General features: G+C 42.4%; 2 protein-coding genes across 3 annotated transcripts in view; both read left to right on the top strand.

The window, feature by feature from the left end:
* RAD54B (RAD54 homolog B) overlaps positions 1–22,200 on the top strand; it is a 165,589-nt gene that overhangs the window by 1,397 nt on the left and 141,992 nt on the right. For both annotated transcript variants that reach the window (XM_077493041.1, XM_077493040.1), the window contains exons 2-3: positions 9,120–9,259; positions 20,664–20,811. In XM_077493041.1, coding sequence (XP_077349167.1) covers positions 9,131–9,259; positions 20,664–20,811 — 277 coding nt within the window. In that variant the 5' untranslated portion in view covers positions 9,120–9,130. The remainder of the gene's footprint in view (positions 1–9,119; positions 9,260–20,663; positions 20,812–22,200) is intronic.
* Positions 20,673–22,200, top strand: part of FSBP (fibrinogen silencer binding protein) — a 36,881-nt gene continuing 35,353 nt past the window's right edge. The window contains exon 1 of the mRNA XM_077493042.1: positions 20,673–20,811. The gene's annotated coding sequence lies outside the window, so the exon portion shown is untranslated. The remainder of the gene's footprint in view (positions 20,812–22,200) is intronic.

The following is a 22,200-nucleotide window of genomic DNA, read 5'->3' as shown; positions in this document are numbered from 1 at the left end:
GCGGGACGGAGCAAATTTTTTTTATTATTATTATTTATTTTACTTTTTATTTTTACACTGTTTAAAAAAAATTAAAAAAAAATCTGTCACTTTTATTCCTATTACAAGGAATGTAAGCATCCCTTGTAATAGAAAAAAAAGCATGACAGGTCCTCTTAAATATGAGATCTGGTGTCAAAAAGACCTCAGATCTCATATTTACACTAAAATGCAGTACATTATTTTTTTTTAAATTGTCATTTAAAAAAATAAAAAATAAAATGCCCCTTTTAAGAGCTATGGGCGAAAGTGACGTTATGACTTTGCTTCCACCGTGCATTGTCATGGAGATGGGTGGGCCATCTTCCCCTCACTCGTCTCCATGTCAGCACAGGGGACAGACGTGATCAACTCCGCCACTGCCGACGGCTCCGGTAAGCGGCGGAGGGCACCAGATCGCGGCGGGAGGGGGGGCCCCCCTCTCCCACCATAGCTAAAAGTGATCTTGCAGCGAATCTGCGGCAGAGACCACTTTTATCTTGTACCGGAGCGCCGGCCGAACACAGGAACACTGGGGTTATGGCAGCTAGCTGCTGCCATAACAACGATGTACGTCCCCAAAGTAGGGACGTACATCTCTGCGCGGCGTTCCGGAAGTGGTTAATCAGTACAGTATGCGTCCACTAAAAATCGATAGATGAACACCACGCATGGTCGGAAGGACACAGGGGTCACGCGTATTTGACATAATTTCAGATATGTAGCTATGCACAGCGGAAGGTTTTTCCAGAATCGTACACCAAAAATCGTACTTTTCGTAGATCGCATTTTGCACTGTTGTATTGGATATTAGTTTTATGCAACAAAAAAGGGACCAATGCGTCATACGATAATTGGAACGTGTGTGCGAGGCATTACAGCAGAGCGGCCAGCCAATAATCTGACATAACGGAGTTATAGGCTTCGTTAGGCCCTGTTCACATCTGGGCGTTTTGGTATTGCAGCAGAATCGCTGCAATTCAGCGATAAAGCGCAGATTCAGGTGCCACTATTTTCAGTGACACTTAAAGAGGAAGTAAAGGCAATAAAAAAAAAAAAAACACAACCTGTAAGGCAAAGGCATACATACTACATGCATTTCATACTAGCTCATTATGAATAACTTACCTGAGAAAGAAGCCCCCGAAGCGATCCTCCGTCTTCATCTTTGCCGCTGCCATGTATCCTGGATTGACTTCCGGGAGCTGACACGAGCGGCATATCGCAGTGATCTGCGGCCTGCTCAGTGCGCCTGCACGCCGCTGTCTACGGCGCATGCTCCTGTCTTTTGGTAAATATCTCCTAAACTGTCTAGGTTTAGGAGATATTTCTTGGACCTACAGGTAAGCCTTCATCTAGACTTACCTGTAGGTCAAAGTGGTTTGTAAGGGTTTACAACCACTTTAAAACGTGGTGCAATTTAGGTGCGATTGTTGCACTATTCAAACTCGCGCCCAAAGCGCAATGCATTTGGATCGCATCTGTGTGAACCACCTCAATAGGAACACATGATTTCTAGCCTGTCATGCGAATCTGTGAGTTTGAAAACACATCCAGAATCGCATATGTATGAACCAGAGCGGCTCCACTTACACCCGGTTGCTTTGGGATCGCAAACTCAGGTTTAGCTGTCATTCATTTTCAATGACACCTAAAACATGGTGCAATCACATTGCTTGAAGCTCGACACCCAAAAAGGAGCAACAAGCTTCACAAGATGCAATTTGTTGAACAACAATCACGGCAAAACTGCACCATGTTTTAGGTGCAATTATTAGGAAAATAATGGCACCTGAACCTGTGTGTTGCGATTGCGGGCAGAATTGCAGAGATTCTGCCACGATCCCAAACGCCTAGATGTGAATGGAAACTGTAAATCCGGGGTGTCCAAACTGTTTTCAAAGAGGGTCATATTTAATGAAGTGAACTTACGTGAGGGCCGACCATTTTACCTGACATTCTTTGAACCATTAAAATTCAGTCTGTGTTCGTCTGAGCACTAATACACTACCCAACAAGAATTCTCTTACCTTTGTGGCTGTGTGTGTGGTGAAGAGATAAACTCGGGCGTTTTATTTGGATATACCGTATTTATCGGCGTATAACACGCACCTTCACTTTAACCACGTAAGTCCTGGAAGTATTTACCCCCTTCCTGACCAGAGCTCTTTTTGTGATTCTGCACTCCGTCACTTTAACTGACAATTGTGCGGTCGTGTGACGTGGCTCCCAAACAAAATTGACATCCTTTTTTTCCCCACAAACAAAGCTTTCTTTTAGTGGTATTTGATCGCCTCTGCATTTTTTTTTTTTTTTTTTTTGCGCTATAAACAAAAAAAGCGTCTATTTTGAAAAAAGTGTAATTTTTTTAACTTTTTGCTATAATAAATATCGCCAAAAAATATATAAAAATTTTTCGACCCGATACGTATTCTTCTACATATTTTTGGTAAAAAAAAAATAAAAATCGCAATAAGTGTGTATTGATTGGTTTGTGCAAAAGTTATAGCATCTACAAAATAGGGGATAGATTTATGGCATTTTTATTGACAATTGTTTTTTTTTTTACTAGTAATGGCGGCGATCAGCAATTTTTATCGTGACTGCAACATGGCGGACACATCAGACAATTTTGACACATTTTTGGGACCATTGGCATTAATACAGCGATCAATGCTAAAAAAATTGCATTGATTACTGTAAAAATGTCACTGGCAGTGAAAGGGTTAACCACTAGGTGGCGCTGTAGGGTTTAAGTGTGTTCTAGGGAGTGATTCTAACTGTGTGGGGGAGGGGCTGTGTGTGACAAGACACTGATCACTGCTCGTGATTTACAGGGAGAGCTGATCAGTGACACTATCACTAGGCAGAACGGGGAAGATGTTTGTTTACATTAGCTCACCTTGACGTTTGCGGGTATGCCTGCGGACATCCAGCCTGTGGGACTCGCGGTCACGGAGCTCCCGGCGGGCGGCGCGCCGCTAGCCGCCTCTTAAAGGGCAGCGTACAGGTATGTTAATCTGCCTGTACCTGCCCTTCTGCCGCAGTATAACTGCATGAGACGGTCGGGAAGCGGTTAAGAGGGAAGTTTCAGGAAAAAAACTTAAATTTTAAATAGATAACTGTGAAGAAAATAAGGGTCATTGCCATGAGTAACTGTCATTTTTGTCCCGCAGCGCCTCCTCCTCTCACCCACTATTGACTCACCGACAGTCCCATTTACTTTAATGGGACGGCTGGTGATGCAACAAGGTGAGGGACATGGCGGCGGCAGATGAGTGGATGGCCGCTAACAGGCGCTGCTATGATGGATACAAAATTACAGGTGCTCTTTAAGACTGCTTTCACACTGAAAGCGTTGGCTGTTAGCGCTAAAGCGCCGCTCGTTGTAGCGGCGTGTTAGCGCTGTTTAAGCTGTGCTTTTGCACCGCTTTTCAGCTGCTCGCGGGGTGCTTTTAACCCCAAAAGAAGGATTAAAAACTCTTGTTTTGCAGGAGCTTTTCAGGTGCTTTGAAATCGCTGCCCATTCATTCCAATGATCCGAAGATGCTGCTTGCAGGACTTCTCCCAAAATGCCCCACAAGCGCACCGCCTGAGTGTGAATAGTCACACTGGAATGAATGGGAGGCGGTTTTCAGGCGCTTAGTAGAGGTTATTTCCAGCACTAAAGTGTGTGAAGGGGATCTAAGGCTGGGCTCACACCATCGCCACTTGCGGCTCCCAGAAGGGGTTTGGTGTGTCCCCATTCACTGTTACAGGTCTGATTTCCGCCTGAATTTTTTGCTGAATTCAGACCTGAAATGGACTAAGAGACGCACAGGACTCCTGTGCAAATTCGCACTGGAGCCGCAGCGGAAATATGTGAACTGGCTCCATAGAGAACTGGTCCAATTCTCCTGCTATTGCGGATTGGATGCCGGGACCCCGCATCCAACCCAGCCTAAATGTAAGGACTCATTCTTGCTGGTAGTTAGAATATTTAACCACTTTCCGCCCGCCCACCATCAAATGAAGGAGGGGCGGTGCGGCACTCGTCCCAGAACTGCCGCTCTTGTGCTCCCCCAGTAATCGCGGCTGCGCCATGTTGCTAGAACATGGCTTGACCCCGATCTCTGTAGAGTCTACGCTCTTTAGCCATGTGATTGGCTGTGTCCAATCACGGCCGGTTACATGTAAGCACAGAGATGCCGGTAATCGGCGCTCCTCGCCTCGCACGCGTCCTGGGGATGGTGCCCCATCATTGGTGTCAGTTTGAGGAATACACAGACCTCTCCCTCCCACACTCCGGTCTGCAGCCACCATCTCTCCTTCCCACACTCTGGTCCGGTTCCGCCAGACTGCTTTGGTCCAGTCCCCTGGTCCAAGCAAACTCCCTTTCTACCACAAACCCCTCTAGTCCAGTTCCTGTCCTACATGCCTCTCTTCCAAATTCCCTCCCAGTCTACTCCCTCTATCGACTGGTCTCCAAACTAGATAACTCTCTCCTACCCTCTAGTACGGTCCCCTCTCCCATTCAGGGCCAGTCCCTTCACTGCATTGGCAGAAATGAATGAGGAATTGATTTTAATAGTTGTTATGATGCAGTTTGAGCGTAACAATCAGTTTTTTCATTATTTGAAATAAACAAAAAAAAATCATTTTTTTTTATGATTTTATCAGATTACTGTAATGGAATAATCAAAACAATCATCCAACGATTATGAAAATAATTGTTAGTTGCAGCCCTATTTTTAACTTTATTTTAACCTGGTAATCCCGCCATTAACATTATTTTCCTTGTCCTAGGTGATAGCCGTACTAAGCAGCATTGTCACCCTGGTACAAGGAGTGCGTTCAAGACTACATAACACCTTCTGCTGTGCTCCTTCTCAGGGGGAGGTGTTTTGTAGTCCACAGAGATAGCAGGGAACAATGACAACTGATAACAGCGCAGAGACGGCAAATACAGCAAGATTTCTGGCTGAATGAACACTTGTCAAACAGATATACCACAGAATGATTGATATATATACATATACATACAGTATCTCACGAAAGTGAGTACACCCCTCACTTGGTAAATTTTAAATTGTAAATATTTTATCTTTTCATGCGACAACACTGAAGAAATGACACTTTGCTACAATGTAATGCAGTGAGTGTACAGCTTGTATAACAGTGTAAATTTGCTGTCCCCTTAAAATAACTCAACGCACAGCCATTGATGTCTAAACCACTGACAATAAAAGTGAGTACACCCCTAAGTGAAAATGTCTAAATTGGTCCCAAGGTGTCTATTTTGTGTGGCCACCATTATTTTCCAGCACTGCCTTAACCCTCTTGGGCATGGAGTTCACCAGAGCTTCACAGGTTGCCACTGAAGTCCTCTTCCACTCCTCCATGATGACATCACAGAGCTGGTGGATGTTAGAGATCTTGCGCTCCTCCATCTTCCATTTGAGGATACCCCACAGATAATCAATAGGGTTTAGGTCTGGAGACATGGTTAGCCATTCCATCACCTTTTACCCTCAGCTTCTTTAGCAAGGCAGTGGTCGTCTTGGAGGTGTGTTTGGGGTCGATATCATGTTGGAATACTGCTCTGCGGCCAAGTCTCCGAAGGGAGGGGATCACACTCTTCTTCAGTATGTCACAGTACATGTTGGCATTCATGGTTCCCTCAATGAACTGTAGCTCCCCAGTGCCGGCAGCACTCATGCAGCCCCAGACCATGACACTCCCACCACCATGCTTGACTGTAGGCAAGGCACTCTTCGTATTCCTCACCTGGTTGTCACCACAATCGCTTGACACCATCTAAACCAAACAAGTGTATCTTGGTCTCATCAGACCACAGGACATGGTTGCAGTAATCCATGTCCTTAGTCTGCTTGTCTTCAGCAAACTGTTTGCAGGCTTTCTTGTGCATCATCGTTAAAGGAGGCTTCCTTCTGGGACGACAGCCATGCAGACCAATTTGATGCAGTGTGCGGCGTATGGTCTGTGCACTGACAGGCAGACCCCCCCACCCCTTAAACCTCTCCAGAATTGCTGCCAGCACTCATACGTCTATTTCCCAAAGACAACCTCTGGATATAATGCTGAGCACATGCACTCAACTTCTTTGGTCGACCATGGTGAGGCCTGTTTTGAATGGAAAAAACGAAAAGAAATACAGCGCTCCTTAGTGAATATATGTGAACAAAATGTGCATAAATGGCTGCAGCTCAAAAATTGTGAGGTGTACACAAACAAGTATGTTAGGAAAAACAAAAAATATTGGATAAAGAAATCAATGAAAAACCCACAATGAATCAAAAAAAACAAATATCATTGACAATAATGAAATTGGCGATAAAAAAGTGACAATACATATGTGCAAAAAAACAGTGAATAGTGCCAAATATATAGTCTCAAAAAAAATTAGTCAGTGAATATTAATGAGATGATTATTCAATGAGAGTGAATAAAACTCGGATAGCACTCCCTTTTTTGGGACTATTCAGTGTTTTTTCCACATATATACAGTGCCTTGCGAAAGTATTCGGCCCCCTTAAACTTTTCAAACTTTTGCCACATTTCAGGCTTCAAACATAAAGATATAAAATTAAAATTTTTTGTGAAGAATCACCAACAAGTGGGACACAATTGTGAAGTGGAACGAAATCTATTGGATATTTTAAACTTTTTTAGCAAATAAAAAACTGAAAAGTGGTGCGTGCAAAATTATTCGGCCCCTTTACTTTCAGTGCAGCAAACTCACTCCAGAAGTTCAGCGAGGATCTCTGAATGATCCAATGTTGTCCTAAATGACCTATGGTGATAAATAGAATCCACCTGTGTGTAATCAAGTCTCTGTATAAATGCACCTGCTCTGTGATAGTCTCAGGGTTCTGTTGAAAGCGCAGAGAGCCTCATGAAGACCAAGGAACACACCAGGCAGGTCCGTAATACTGTTGTGGAGAAGTTTAAAGCCGGATTTGGATACAAAAAGATTTCCCAAGCTTTAAACATTCCAAGGAGCACTGTGCAAGCGATCATTTTGAAATGGAAGGAGTATCAGACCACTGCAAATCTACCAAGACCTGGCCGTCCCTCTAAACTTTCAGCTCAGACAAGGAGAAGACTGATCAGAGATGCAGCCAAGAGGCCCATGATCACTCTGGATGAACTGCAGAGAACTACAGCTGAGGTGGGAGAGTCTGTCCATAGGACAACAATCAGTCGTACACTGCACAAATCTGGCCTTTATGGAAGAGTGGCAAGAAGAAAGCCATTTATCAAAGATATCCATAAAAAGTCTCATCTAAAGTTTGCCACAAGCCACCTGGGAGACACACCAAACATGTGGAAGAAGGTGCTCTGGTCAGATGAAACCAAAATCCAACTTTTTGCCCACAATGCAAAACGATATGTTTGGCGTAAAAGCAACACAGCTCATCACCCTCAACACGCCATCCCCACTGTCAAACATGGTGGTGGCAGCATCATGGTTTGGGCCTGCTTTTCTTCAGCAGGGACAGGGAAGATGGTTAAAATTGAGGGGAAGATGGATGCAGCCAAATACAGGACCATTCTGGATGAAAACCTGTTGGAGTCTCCAAAAGACCTGAAACTGGGACAGAGATTTATCTTCCAACAAGACAATGATCCCAAACATACAGCAAAATCTACAAAGGAATGGTTCACAAATAAACGTATCCAGGTGTTAGAATGGCCAAGTCAAAGTCCAGACCTGAATCTAATCGAGAATCTGTGGAAAGAGCTGAAAACTGCTGTTCACAAACGCTCTCCATCCAACCTCACTGAGCTTGAGCTGTTTTGCAAGGAAGAATGGGCAAGAATTTCAGTCTCTCGATGTGCAAAACTGATAGAGACATACCCCAAGCGACTTGCAGCTGTAATCGCAGCAAAAGGTGGCTCTACAAAGTATTAACGCAAGGGGGCCAAATAATTTTGCACGCCCCACTTTTCATTTTTTTATTAGTTAAAAAAGTTTCAAAAATCCAATAGATTTCGTTCCACTTCACAATTGTGTCCCACTTGTTGGTGATTCTTCAGAAAAAATAAAAATGTTATATCTTTATGTTTGAAGCCTGAAATGTGGCAAAAGGTTGAAAAGTTCAAGGGGGGCGAATACTTTCGCAAGTCACTGTATTGTCACTTTTTTATATTGCCCATTTCATTATTGTCAATGATATTTGTTTTTTTTTTTTTTGGATTCATTGTGGCTTTTTTATGGATTTCTTTATTCAATATTTTTTTGTTTTTGAGCGCAGCCTGTTTTTTCTTTACCATACCTGTTCTGAGTGGAACCTGTCCTGTTAAACCACTGTATGATCTTGGCCACTGTGCTGCAGCTCAGTTTCAGGGTCTTGGCGATCTTCTTATAGCCTAGGCCATCTTTATGTAGAGCAACAATTGTTTTTTTTTTTTTTTTTTCAGATCCTCAGAGAGTTCTTTGCCATAATGTGCCATGTTGAACTTTCAGTGACCAGCATGAGAGAGTGAGAGTGATAACACCAAATTGAACACAACTGCTTCCCATTCTCACCTGAAACCTTGTAAAACTAACGAGTCAAATGACACCGGGGAGGGAAAATGGCTAATTGGGCTTAATTTGGACATTTTTCACTTGGGGTGTACTTACTTTTGTTGCCAGCGGTTTAGACATTAATGGCTGTGTGTTGAGTTATTTTGAAGGGACAGCGAATTTACACTGTTATACAAGCTGTACACTCATTACTTTACATTGTAGCAAAATGTCATCTCTTCAGTGTTGTCACATGAAAAGATATAATAAAATATTTACAAAAATGTGAGGGGGTGTACTCACTTTTGTGAGATACTGTAAAAATCTGATCCTTCACTACTTTGTATAACAAACCTAAAATTAGTATGCAGCGGATAGCATCAAAATAAAGTCAGAATACCTGATCTGCATACGTTTTCCAGGTCTGACTCCAATAGCTTTGAAACGGAGGATGAGGATGATGGCCAGGAACTTGCATTTTCACATGAAGATCAGCAGATGGAGCTCCTGTATTTTTCTCATGACAGGTGTTCTTCAATCTGACAGTTAACATGCATTATACTTACTTTGGTTCTGTCTCTTCCTCTAGGTGAGCACAAAATGAGAAGATCAGCAGCTCCAAGTCAGCAGTTGCTGGGGAATCCCGCAAAAAAGCCTTGTTTTACACCACCTGTTAAACATAACTCCTTCTCTGATAAGACAACCGAAAGCTTGACTACGTTGTTAAAGGTAAATATGTATTCTGCATTCTTCACCTTACCTTGATTTTTTTTTTTGAAAAGCATCCATGAATGCTAATTTTCTAACACTAACACCTTTCATGCCACACCCATATTTAGGGTGCAACAGGGTGCCATTCTGCAGCCCCCCCACCAAGAATTGAACACAAGTTTAATGACATCACCACACTTGTAGTCCGTTGATTACTTCCTCCAGCTCCATAACCGCAGGTCCATACCTTCCATATGCACCTGGGGCTGGAGGAATAGTCTTCAGGAACCTGTGCATTGCACCCATGATCCATAGATTGTGGTTGCAATGCTATTCTAAATTTGTATGCTTGGTAGCCAAATTTAAAAACAAAATTGAAATATGGAAAAAGCTCCCATTATCAGTAGCAGGCAGATGTAACCTGATTAAAATGTTATGGATGCCTCAGTTGTTATATTTGTTGCATAATTCCCCGGTATGGGTAGACAAAAAATGGTTTAAGAAAATTGAGGAATTATTTAGAGAACTTATATGGAGAGGGGGGGTGCCAAGGATTAGTTTACAGTCATTACATTTACCAACCAGGAAAGGAGGGATGGCAGTGCCCCACCCAAGGAGTTATTTTTTAGCAGCCCAACTGCAACATCTAGGGACAAGTAAGGTTGGGGAAGGAGGAATAAATGAGATGTTAATGACAGCAGGGACACCCCATAAGACAATAGTAGAGGTACTGGAGGCAAATTCATTCCCTCTTAGAATGCCTACGATAAAACTGGCCCTAAAAGTCTGGAAGGCAGTAAAGGCGGTAAAAGGGTTAGGAGGCCTGACTAAATATACCCCATTATGGAACAATCAGAACCTGGCAGAACTGGAACTGATTGGACGATATAGGGACTGGGAGGTAAAGAGGATTGAAAAATTGGCCCAGTTATATGAAGGCAATATATTAAAAACGTTTAACACGCTGAGAGAGTTTGGTATATCAAAACATTCTTTTTATAAATATCTGCAAATTCGTCATGCTTTAGATAAACAATTTGATAAACAAGGACCAGTTTGGAATAACTCCCCCTTTTTATGATAGATTAAATTCCCAAGATAAGGCAGGAGGAGGACTTATAGCAGAAATCTACCCATATATATGTGAAGGGAATATAGAAAATCCAGAGAAACGTAAACGTCGAAGGAAATGGGAGGAGGAACTTGGAATATTCTCGGAAGAGGATACTGGAGGCAGGACATTACATCTCAATATCGCCTGCACAGAAGGTTTCACATTTGATGTTGTTACATAGATCATACTACACCCCAAAGCGACTGTTTGGTTTTGGGTGGAGAGCGGATGACAGGTGCCCAAGATGTCAGGATACCGGGGACCTGGCCCATATGTTTTGGAGATGCCCCAAACTGTTCCGCTACTGGACAGAGATTATTGATATTCTGAAAGAAACGTTTAGGCCGGGTTCACACCGCTGCGATGCGGGAACGCCGCGAATCCGCGGCGTTATCCCGCATCGCACACCTCCCGCCGGCAGTTCACACTGCCCTATGCGGACGGCTGGGAGTGTCAATGTTATGTTAATGACACCCCCAGATCCGTCTGCATATCGCAGTGCGATCTGCCGACTCGCACAGGAATCGGATCGCATGGTGTGAACCCCCATGCGATCCGATTCTGTTGCGGACCAAAAAAAAGGGTCCCGTGCGAGTTTGCTGCGGGAGCGCTGCGAATTCAGCCATACTATCTGTATGGCTGAACTCGCATCGCTACGGAGATCGGATGTGATTTGCGGTGCGAATCACATCCGGATCTCCCCCCGCAGCAGTGTGAACCCAGCCTTAGAGTGGGAATGGGGGGGGGGGGGGATTATGCGTGTTGGGCCTGCTGGAAGGGATAGAAGGCTCACTAAGTACAAATAAATCAATACTGAGGTGTATATTTCGGGCAAGGAAGTTAATAGCACAGAGGTGGCAGGCAGATAAACCCCCCTCGGTAGCGAAGTGGGTAAACCTAATTACAGAAACAGTATGGAAGGAAAAAGTAGTATATACAAGGAGAGGAAACCTGAAAGAATTTATAAAAATGTGGAAACCCTGGTTGGATAGGATGGAATATCCAATATAGGGGGGGAGGAACGGGATTATCACTGTTATATGCCGGGTTTTAGTTCTGTTTGTTTTTATTTTTTTATTTTATTTTATTTTTTTGTTTGTTTTTTTTTTTGTTTTTTTTCTTTTCTCTCTCGATGTAATTGTGTTTATATAGGTTGTAAACTTGTGGTAATTTTGTATAAAATATGTATTAATGTAGAAAATAAATAAAGATTATTTAAAAAAAAAAAAATGTATGCTTGCCAGAAGCAGAAAAATTAATTATTGGACATTTTGTTTCAGTTTTAATCTAAAGATAAGCGATGTAAAGGCTTGTCATTTTTTTCAATTTTTAGTGTCTTTGTTTTAAACTACTTTACAAGCATGAAAATTTGAGCCTAGAAATATATATATATATATATATATATATATATATATATATATATATATATATATATATATATATAATATATATATTTTTTTTTAATTTGACACAGTCTCATCTTCCTTATTTATTACAACCTTAAAAATAATGATGGGCCTGATTTAACTATTGGAGTGACATTAGAAATTATGTACGAAATTGTCCCAAAAATAAAATGTGAGAATTGTGGCATAGAAATTATGTGCTAAATTGTTCCAAAATAAAGTGTGACAAAGGATTTAGTATGCCGCAGTGTCTACAGCAGGAGTGCCCAACCTTTTGAAGAGCGAGGGCCACTCAAGCGACTTGGTAACTGGTCACAGGGCCACAATGAGTGGGCGAATGAAAGATCCGTGTCCACTCTGCATATGTAGAGCAGACAAGGACTCTTTACTCTGAGCCCTCCAATCCTATCCTGTCCCCCAGAGTGGGTATGGCTGGCTATCCCTTATGCAGTCAAAATATAAATACATAAAAAATCAGCGCAGTACAACCCCTTTACAAAAAGCTGCTGAACACCAAGGATCAATTACCAAATCCCAAAATACAATATATCAAACAGATGGTACAGCGCTCTAACTAAAATAAAATGATTACTAACATATTAAAATTAATTAAAAGTCCAAAGATAGCTTTTGAGTCAAAAAGTCCACGTGAGGAATCTTCAGTGGTATACAGTCAGTTCATGCATAAAGTGACTTAGTGCCAAGGGGGGGGGGGGGGCACCACCAATGGTAAAATTGGCTGCTCACCTCATCGTATGGACCCTTTAAATTACAGAGAGTCGTATGCACTTAAATATAAACGAATGCTTATCAACTCGTCCAATTGCTGTACTCCTCTCAGACAATATCCGACCGGTTCACAAACGAAAACACAGCTTTCTCCCATTCAGAGTCAAATGAACTGACACGTTCGTGGAATACCCACACTGGATCGGTATGTAGCAGTATTCACATTTCCTCAGACCATGTGGATAGAAAGATAGGCTATAGTGCTCTCCATAGAAAAACGTTTCAATGATGAATATACATAAAAAACACACTTACAATAACGAAGCTTCATACGATCGTTAAAATTAACAATGACCACGGGTGACATCATGTGATCTCCGTCCCTACGTTACGTCCCTATGGGCGGGACTTCATCAGCGGACACAGAAACCGTACGGACGGAGATCACGTGACGTCACCCGCGAAGAGTTGATATTTTAATATGTTAGTAATCATTTTAGTTAGAGCGCTGTACCATCTGTTTGATATATCCCTTATGCAGGTCATACATGGTCGAATGTCGAATGAATTTTCTTTTCAAAATCAGAAAATTTGTTTTTTTTGTGATCCGATGATGCCACCATTGATTTTCGAAATTCGGCCGACCAAGCCTTCAATTTCACCTCGTGTTGTTACAGAAAATAATTTTCTTGGCCGGGAATCTTCTTTTCTCTCTGTAAATTTTCTTTTATTTCCGTAAATTTTCTTTTCTTATTACATTTCTTGCACAATTCTCCCATCATTGATTCGAAAATTGTTAGTTTTTCAAAAAATTTCCAACATGTCCGATGCCTCAAATTTTATTTCCGCACGAAAATCGGCTGTTGCTGCAGCCCACTAATGGTGCAAAATTCATACGAAAATTCTTAGATACGATTTTCGAAAGAAAATTCTTTCGAAATTTGAACCGTGTATGGTCGGCATTAGGGCGGGTACAGCTGGCGGCTGCTGCTGGCTGTCCCCAGGGCAGATACGGATGGCAGCTGCTTCTGGCTTTTCCCCAGGGTGAGTATGGCTGGTTGCTGGCTGGCCCTCAGGGCGGGTAGGGGTGCCAGCTGCTGCTGGCTGTCCCCCCAGGGGCGCATTTGGCTGACAGGTACTGCTGGCTGTCCCCCAGGGTGGGTATGACTGGCAGGTACTGTTGGCTCTCCCTTAGGGTGGATATCGATTGCTCCCATTTCTCTCTCTCTCTCTCTCTCTCTCTCTCTCTCTCTCTCCCTCTCTCCCTCTCCCCCTCTCCCCCTCTCCCCCTCTCCCCCTGTAGAGCCACAATAATACAATGTACACAATCGACAAATGGATACCAGTGAGTCTCATGCATAAGTCAAAAAATATGACTTCATGCCCGTACCATTCCGCCGACATACATCGACGTGCGCCGGTCGGTAACTGGTTAATCCCCCCGTGCTGCAGACCTGTGCCTGTCATATGCAGCCTGCCAGTGTCTGTGGATGCAGCCTCACCAGTACCCGTCATGCAGCCTAACAGTGCCCGGATCAGAGCGGTGATCTCTGTGTGTCACGGAGCTATATTTGAATTGCCCAGGCCGCAGTAACAATGTCCCGCCTCCTGTGATCACATCACACTGATTCAATGTTTCACCATTGGATCAGTGCGCTGTCTGTCACAGGAGGCGGGACATTGTTACTGCAGCTTCAGCTCCTTGACACACGGAGATCGCTGCTCTATGTGAGGGAAGACTGGGGAGAGACAGAATGGCGCCCCCCGCAATTGGCGGAACTATTATCGGCAATATATTCATTTCGGCAATGTGCCAAAAACCCAAATTTTTTATTGCTGGAAACTGGTGATGTTTTATTTTTTGGTTTTTAACATTCTGTGGGTTTCCCGGTGACAGCTGATGTGTCATCTGTTGTTGGATGCGGCGGCCAGCTTCCTGGTACGATTTTTAATAACCAACTATTCACTGGTTGTTAAAGCGGAGTTCCACTCATTTTCTTGTTTATTAAAAGTCAGCAGCTACAAAAAGTGTAGCTGCTGACTTTTAATAAACGCACTCTCGCCTGTCGCACAGTCCAGCGATGCAGCCACCCGAAGCCCACGTTCTTTCCCCGCCTCTCCTTTGCGCCGGCATCACTAGTGTGGGCACCCGGCTGTGATGGCTTGTGGTTTCACAGCCAAGTGCATGCTGCGCTGTTCTGAATGGCTGAGCAATCTTCTGGGACCTGTGACGTGCCCCAGAAGATTGCAGGGAGGGAGGGGGAGAGGACAAATGTGTAGGGCTGCAACTAGCAATTATTTTCATAATCAATTTGTTGGTCGATTTTATGGTTTTGATTAATCGGATAATAACCTTGTGGTGTATACATTAGTTAATATGTAAAGTATAGAAAAAAAAAAACTATTTATTCTTAAATATCTCTATGCAGTGGTAAATATAAATAACCAGCTAAATGGTTAGGGTGCAAAATTTCTAGTCCACTTTGAGAATACCGGACAGAAAAAATATACTGTTAGAGAAGATATACTGTATATACTATTAAAGCTTGAATCTGGTAAATATCATCAGACTCGGAGATCAATTTTTTTTATTTAAAGGGAAAAAAAAATGAACCACATGCCGACCAGCGCACGATGATGTACGTCAGCACCATGGCACGACTGGGCAAATGGGCGTATAGGTAGTTCCCCTTTAAATTGCGGCATTGTGCGCCCGCCACCTACTCCGTGACCGTGCCCACAGATCCCGCGGACTCTATGTCCGCTGGGGGCCCGTGATCGTGTCACGGAGCGGCAGAATGGGGAGATGCCTATTGCCTCGTTTCCACTGAGCGCTTCGGTTTAGTTCTGTTCGGTATGCTATTTTGAGTGTTTCCATTATGAAAGTGGCCCAAACAACCAAACCATACCGCACCATTCAGGGTCCTGCTTCAGATGTGGGGTCATAGAAAATGGTACGGTACGGTTAGGGTGGAGCTACTGACATCACACGATACATTCCACTGATTGGCAGACAGAAAAAACGTTCTGCCTAGCAACATGACGGAGATCTACTGCTCCCTGTCATCGAGAGCAGTGATCTCTGTCATGTTGTAGTGAGCTCATCCCCCCCTACAGTTAGAATCGCTCCCTAGGACGCAACCCCTTGATCGCCCCCTAGTGTTTAACCCCTTCCCTGCCAGTGTCATTTACACAGTAATCAGTGCATTTTTATAGCACTGATCGCTGTATAAATGACAATGGTCCCAAAATAGTGTCAAAGGTGTCCGATGTGTCTGCCATAATGTCGCAGTCACGATAAAAAACGCAGATCACCGCCATTACTGATAATAAAAAATAAAAAATGGCATAAATCTATCCCCTATTTTGTAGACGCTATAACTTTTACGCAGTCCTATCAATATAAGCTTAGTGCGATTTTATTTTTTTTAACAAAAATATGTAGAATACCTATTGGCCTAAACTAAGAAAGAAATTTTGTTTTTTTATGGATATCTATTATAGAAAAAAGTAAAAAATATTGCTTTTTTTTTTTCCAAAATTGTCGCTCCATTTTTTGTTTTATAACTTTTTATTTGTTTTATATAAGATAAAAATGCATTTTTTTTTTTTTTTTTCAAAATTGACGCTTTTTGGTTTATAGCGCAAAAAAATTAAAAAAGCGGAGGTGATCAATTACCACCAAAAGAAAGCTCTATTTGTGGGAAGAAAATGATAAAAATTTAGTTTGGGTACAGTGTTGTATGACAGCGCAGTTGTCATTCAAAATGCGACAGCTCAATATTGTCCTGGGCAGGAAGGGGCGAAAGCGCCTGGTATTGAAGTGGTTAAACAACAAACATGTTATATACTTGCCTGCTCTGTGTAATGGTTTTGCACAGAGCAGCCCTGATTCTCCTCTTCTGGGGTCCCCCCACTAAATGCTTCTGGCTCCTCCTGCCTTCAAAGTGTAATATAGAGTGCCCCTATAGCAAGGTAAAAAAAAACATCACTTCTTGCCCAGGACTACATATCGCATTCACAAGTTCTCGGGCACTTACTGATGTATGGACAGTGTACTGAGCTGTATGTGCGCTGCTCTGTCTTCTGACATGTAAAGAAATAATGCATTCTGTATGCAGACCAACTAATTGGCTGGCAGATTAAACGATTATGAAAATGGTTGACAAATATTTTAATAATCGATGTAGTTGTTTCGGCCCTGCAAGTGTGGCATGTCAGGGGGGTTAGGACTCCTTAAAGCGGAAGTTCCACTTTTGGGTGGAACTCCGCTTTAAGGACGCCAGTGGCTCCGCTCCTTAATGCTACTAAACGTAGCTTACACACTGTGCTATACACTGCTAAATGCTGGCAAAAAACACTACAAATTAGTCAGGAGGAGGGGCCTGGAGAACTGGTGGGGACCCCAGAAAAGGGGGATCGGAGCTGCTCTATGCAAAACTATTACACGAAGCAGGGGTAAGTATACCATATTTGTTTAAAAAAAAAAAAAAAAAAAGCGAAGGTTTAATGGTACTTTAAAACGTGCTGGAAACCCCTGTTGCCAAACCCTATGCTGTGACCCTTTTGTATAGCACATCAATATTACAAAATATTTTTCCAACATAAGATGCATTAAGGTGAATAAACACGTAGGTTTACAACCCCTTTTAAGGCCTAAGCTGTTAAATATATACAACCCAGTCACTGGATATTGATCTGTGAAACATCCATCTTCTGGAGCACCCCAGGACCCTACAATAGATGTCTACCACAAAAAGGATAAATCTGTACTAAGATGCAGATCCCCACTGTAGTGTAGGTATATGCCAAAGATCGCTGCAAGTAGCCTCACACGGCCATTCATAAGAGCTCTACACAGCCTATTCCCATTTGAGTGAAGTCCATAACTTTTCAGCTAATGAGGCCCTCGCCAAGAATTGAGAGGCTTTATCAATTTGGCCTTAACTAGGGATGAGCTCCAGCGTGTTCGCATGGTCCACGTGCAGAGCCCGCCAGGAAGTCAGCACTGTACTAATCACAGGCAATGAGACATTGCCCGATCTCTACAGCCGCACATCGGGACAATGTCTCACTGCCTGTGATTAGCACAGCGCTGCGCCGACTTCCTGGCGGGCTCTACACGTGGACCATGCAAACACACCGGAGCTCATCCTTAGCCTTTACCAAGCCCTGTTCTGGTGGGAATATAGAGCTTTTTAAGACAAAGCAGAAGTGAAATAGCTACAAGCTCTGGGTTGTATTAACAGCCTGGAGGCAGTCAGGAAGGCGAGACAAACGTGAAGCCACCACACCCAGGCATCAGCTAATAGAAACAATTAAAGATTTAACTGATCAATAGATTGTGAGCATATAGAGAACCGGAAAAGACCAAAATCTTGATCCTCTCTAATGTTCTTATACATGTGAATATGCAGACACTATCCACTGAATGTCAAGTGACTACTAAATAGCCCTTACAGTCATCCACATCATCTAAGAAAGTTTAACCCTTTAATATATAGTATCTTGTCCTGCATTGCCATTATTAAGGAGAAATTAGCATCACTATGCTAACAGAATCACCCCCCCCACCACCACTTACTTTGAAGTAGAGGAAGTTTCTTTCTGCTGGATTTCCTCACTGGATGAATCAGGCTGGGAAGGAATGGGATCACTAACACCCCCCACAGCATCCATCTTCTGAGAAAACCCTACAGCCACCAGCACAGGAGTAAGGGATCTGGGCACAGAACAGGTTGGGCAGGAGGTTTCAAATCTGCCTCTAAAGATCTAAAAGATCAGAAGGCGTAAGCTAAAGTTTAATAAAGATTTAGATTTTTTTTTTTTTTTTTACCTAACAAAAAAATCTGATTCCTCTATGTGTAATATACAGCGCAGATGGACAAATCTCTTGTTGTGGCTATTGTATTCTGGTCGCCAGCACCAGCAGCTGTCAGAATACCTGAACGGCAACTGCATGTAACTGGATGTAGTCAGTGTTTGCTGGCTATATTCCAGCTAGTCGCTTTAATTTTTCAATCAAAAGATGTCAGGCGGGATGGTGGCGATATGGCACTCGTAGCAAATTTCAGCCTGTGCATCATGAAACCAATAAGTATGCAAGGCTGACATACAGGCTTCACTCAGAAGCTTCCCAATTTGTAGCATAAATAGCACATCTCTTTTTGGAATGGCCACTCGTAGGCTTTGGCCTAAAGGAAATGAATGCCCTGTACACACGGTCAGACATTCCGACCACAAAATCCGTCTGATTTTTTTTTTTTCTGACGGATTTTGGCTGAAACTTGTATTGCATACACACGGTCGCACAAAGTTGTCGCAAAATCCGATCGTTCTGAACGAGGTGACGTCAAACGTACGTCGGGACTATAAACGGGCCAGTAGCCAATAACTTTCGTCTCTTAGTTTATTGTGAGCATGTGTGGCACTTTGTCCGTCAGAATTGTCTACACACGATCGGAATTTATGCGATCGGATTTTGTTGTCAGAAAATTTTAGATCCACCTCTCAAACTTTTGTGCGTCGGAAAATCAGACAGAAAAAGTCAGAGCCCCCACACAATCGTATTTTCTGACAACATAATCCGATCTGACTTTTTCCATCGGAATTTCCAACTGTGTGTACAGGGCATAAAAAAGGGAATCGGATAGGACTGCTAACCTCCCTCTAACAAAAAAACCCTAGAAAGGGAGAGCCCAACACTGCCCTGCAGTAAAAGTAAAATAATACTGCAAACCTCCAGCTTACCTGTGCTCCGCTGGAGGCATGGTTGCCTGAATTTATCCCATCTGGGGGCATGGTTGCCTTGTCCCGCTGGTGCCGCGGTTGCCTGAATTTGTCCCGCTGGTGCCGCGGTTGCCTGAATTTGTCCCGCTGGTGCCGCGGTTGCCTGAATTTGTCCCGCTGGTGCCGCGGTTGCCTGAATTTGTCCCGCTGGTGCCGCGGTTGCCTGAATTTGTCCCGCTGGTGCCGCGGTTGCCTGTATTTGTCCCGCTGGTGCCGCGGTTGCCTGAATTTGCTTGATCCTTAGCCTGCACAGAGGTTCCATAGTGCAGCATTAGCTGTTCCAAGTGTGGTGTTCTCGCAGGCGCTGCTGTGGGAATCAGAAAAGAGGCACTAGCAAGCCAATTTTTTAATTCCTTCTGCACGGAAAATGAGGCCTGGAACCACCATTCATTACATAATAAATTAGAAATTGGGCGAGAGCCCTGATGTAATGAGTGGACCTTGCTTTCTAGTGCAGGGTCTGCTTTCCCATGTTGAGTTGTAACAAAAGCGCAGCAATTGAAGTACAAACTCTTGACCTGCATATATTGTTTTGGATCAGTAACAAGAGTACTGAAGTATAAGTTCATTGACTTATCAGCTTGTCTACTCATACTGTACTTTTTATAGGAAAAAAAATGACTTTACAATCCCTTAAGGCCTCATGTTCACTGCTGCTGGTAAACGGACGTTCAGAGGCAGTTGGATGCTTTTTTCAACTGCCCCTTGACCCCTCCAATGTTATGTGTACATGTACACAGGATCGTTTAATGAAGTTTTTAGGCAGTTGCGTTTTTCTAGGCTTTTCTTTGAAGGCAAAAAAAAAAAAAAAGAGTTCAGACGCAGATGTTCCGAAGTTTTTTTAAACAATGTATGTAAACACGGCAAAACGGACATTTTAAACGTGCGTTATTAACTGTCAAGTTAAATCGTTCAGGAGAGGTTGTAAAAACGTCCCGTGTACATTAAGCCTGAGGCTCTGTTCACACAGGGGGCGACGCGAGGCGACACGACTTGCCGTGCCGCGACCTGACAAGTCGCCCCCGTTCTGTACTACGGAACCGTTCTAAGAGGAGCGACTCGAGTCGCTCCGACTTAGAAAAAAAGTTCCTGTACTACTTTTGGGCGACCTCGGGCGACTTGCATTGACTTCTATACAGAAGTCATTTGCAAGTCGCCGCTGAGGTCGCGGCAGGTCGCGGCGAGGCAAGTCGTGTCGCCTCGCATCGCCCCCTGTGTGAACCGAGCCTTAAGCTGCCTGTATTATTGGTTTACTGCATATTCTTTTATTTATTTATTTTTTTGTAGAAAACATTTTGTTGATTCTGTCACTGACAATATATACTTATTGTAATACAATAAAAATACAAAAAAAGAAATAATCAATTTTTGTTTTTTGTTAAAGCCCAAGATTGACAATTTGCCTCCTGGAGTCCCTGCAAGAACCTGTGGTGTAAATGCAGATTACAAAGCAGTCGAGGAACTTTCAGTGTCCAAAAACCAGATGTGCAGGCCTGCGGTTACTGCTGTGGCAAAATTTAAACCACTTACAGGTATGATCAGCATTTTAGTAGTCTCACCAGTCCTAACAGTGATTAGTGTGGCAAGCTTACTCTCTTGAGCAGTTGTAGTCAACTTCCATAAAGTGTATCTAAACATAAAAACAAAAATGTAATATATTATAGCTTAACAGCCCCTAGATGTGGTGGCTGCATTAGTTTTCATTTTCAGGCAAGTTAAAAAAAAAAAAAAAAAAAATGCATTTTTTCCTTACACATGACTGGGTTTTCTTGGCAATGTGAAATTTTACCACATTCACCATGTTATGGGGAAAATTCCCTTGCAAAGTGAACTGCTTATTTTCCTTTAGCAAACCAACCCCCTGGTCTCTATACTGAATACTTGTAATTCCTTTAAAGCGGAGGTCCAGCCACAGATGTGTTTTTTTTTTTTTTTTTTTTTGTTCCTGGCATCCCATCATAATGCATTAATAACCACAATAAACTTTATATAGGTTTGCTTGTGGATCTTTAATTTTATATATTTTTATATGTTTTTATACTTACTATTTGGAAAATCCTCTTTTTTTAGCACTGATGACTGGTTCCCAAAAATGTGTCAAATGTCTGCTGCAATATTGCAGTCCCGCTATAAATTGCTGATCACCACCAATTACTAGTAAAAATAAATAATAATTCTAATAATGTATCCCATAGTTTGGTTTGCACAAAACTTATAGCGTCTACAATCGATTTATGCTTATTTATTTTTTTTACCCAAAAAATGTAGCAGAATACATATTGGCCTAAATTTATGAAGAAATTCGATTTTTTTAATTATTTTTTTTTTTTTAAAGGATATGTTTTATAGAAGAAAGTAAAAAATATATTGTTTTTTCAAAATTATCAGTCTTTTTTTTTTTTTTTGTTTTGTTTATAGCGCAGAAAAATAAAAACCCCAGTGGTGATCAAATACCACCAAAAGAAAGCTCTATTTGTGGGAAAAAAAGGACAAACATGTTATTTGGGTATAGTGTTGCACAACCGCGTAATTGTCAGTTAAAGTAACGCAGTGCTGTATCACAAAAAAATGGCCTGGTTATTAAAGGGGGGGAAATCTTAAGCAACTGAAGTGGTTAAAAATTTATTTTACAATATATTTGTACATTGTTCCAAATAAAAAAAAAAAAAAAAAAAAAGATTAGACAAGATCTCTTGCTGATTAGTAAATATCAGTAAGCTTTTATTTTGTGCTTGATAATGTATACTACATTGTGTGGAAGAGCCTAATCAGAAATGTACTTGTTTCATAAGCTCTGTATTATGTTATTGTGGTTGTTTACTTTGTATGTCTTTGACTTTTACAGAAGTAGACTAATGCAGAATTTAGGAGCCATTATCGCCAATCTAGGCAGTTTTAATTTGCCAGAGAACATGTGTTTT

Source organism: Lithobates pipiens, unplaced genomic scaffold, assembly GCF_037356315.1.
Source record: "Lithobates pipiens isolate NorthernLeopardFrog02 unplaced genomic scaffold, aLitPip1_a1.2 Scaffold_19, whole genome shotgun sequence".
Lineage (NCBI taxonomy): Eukaryota > Metazoa > Chordata > Amphibia > Anura > Ranidae > Lithobates > Lithobates pipiens.
This window is presented reverse-complemented; position numbering and strand designations above follow the sequence as displayed.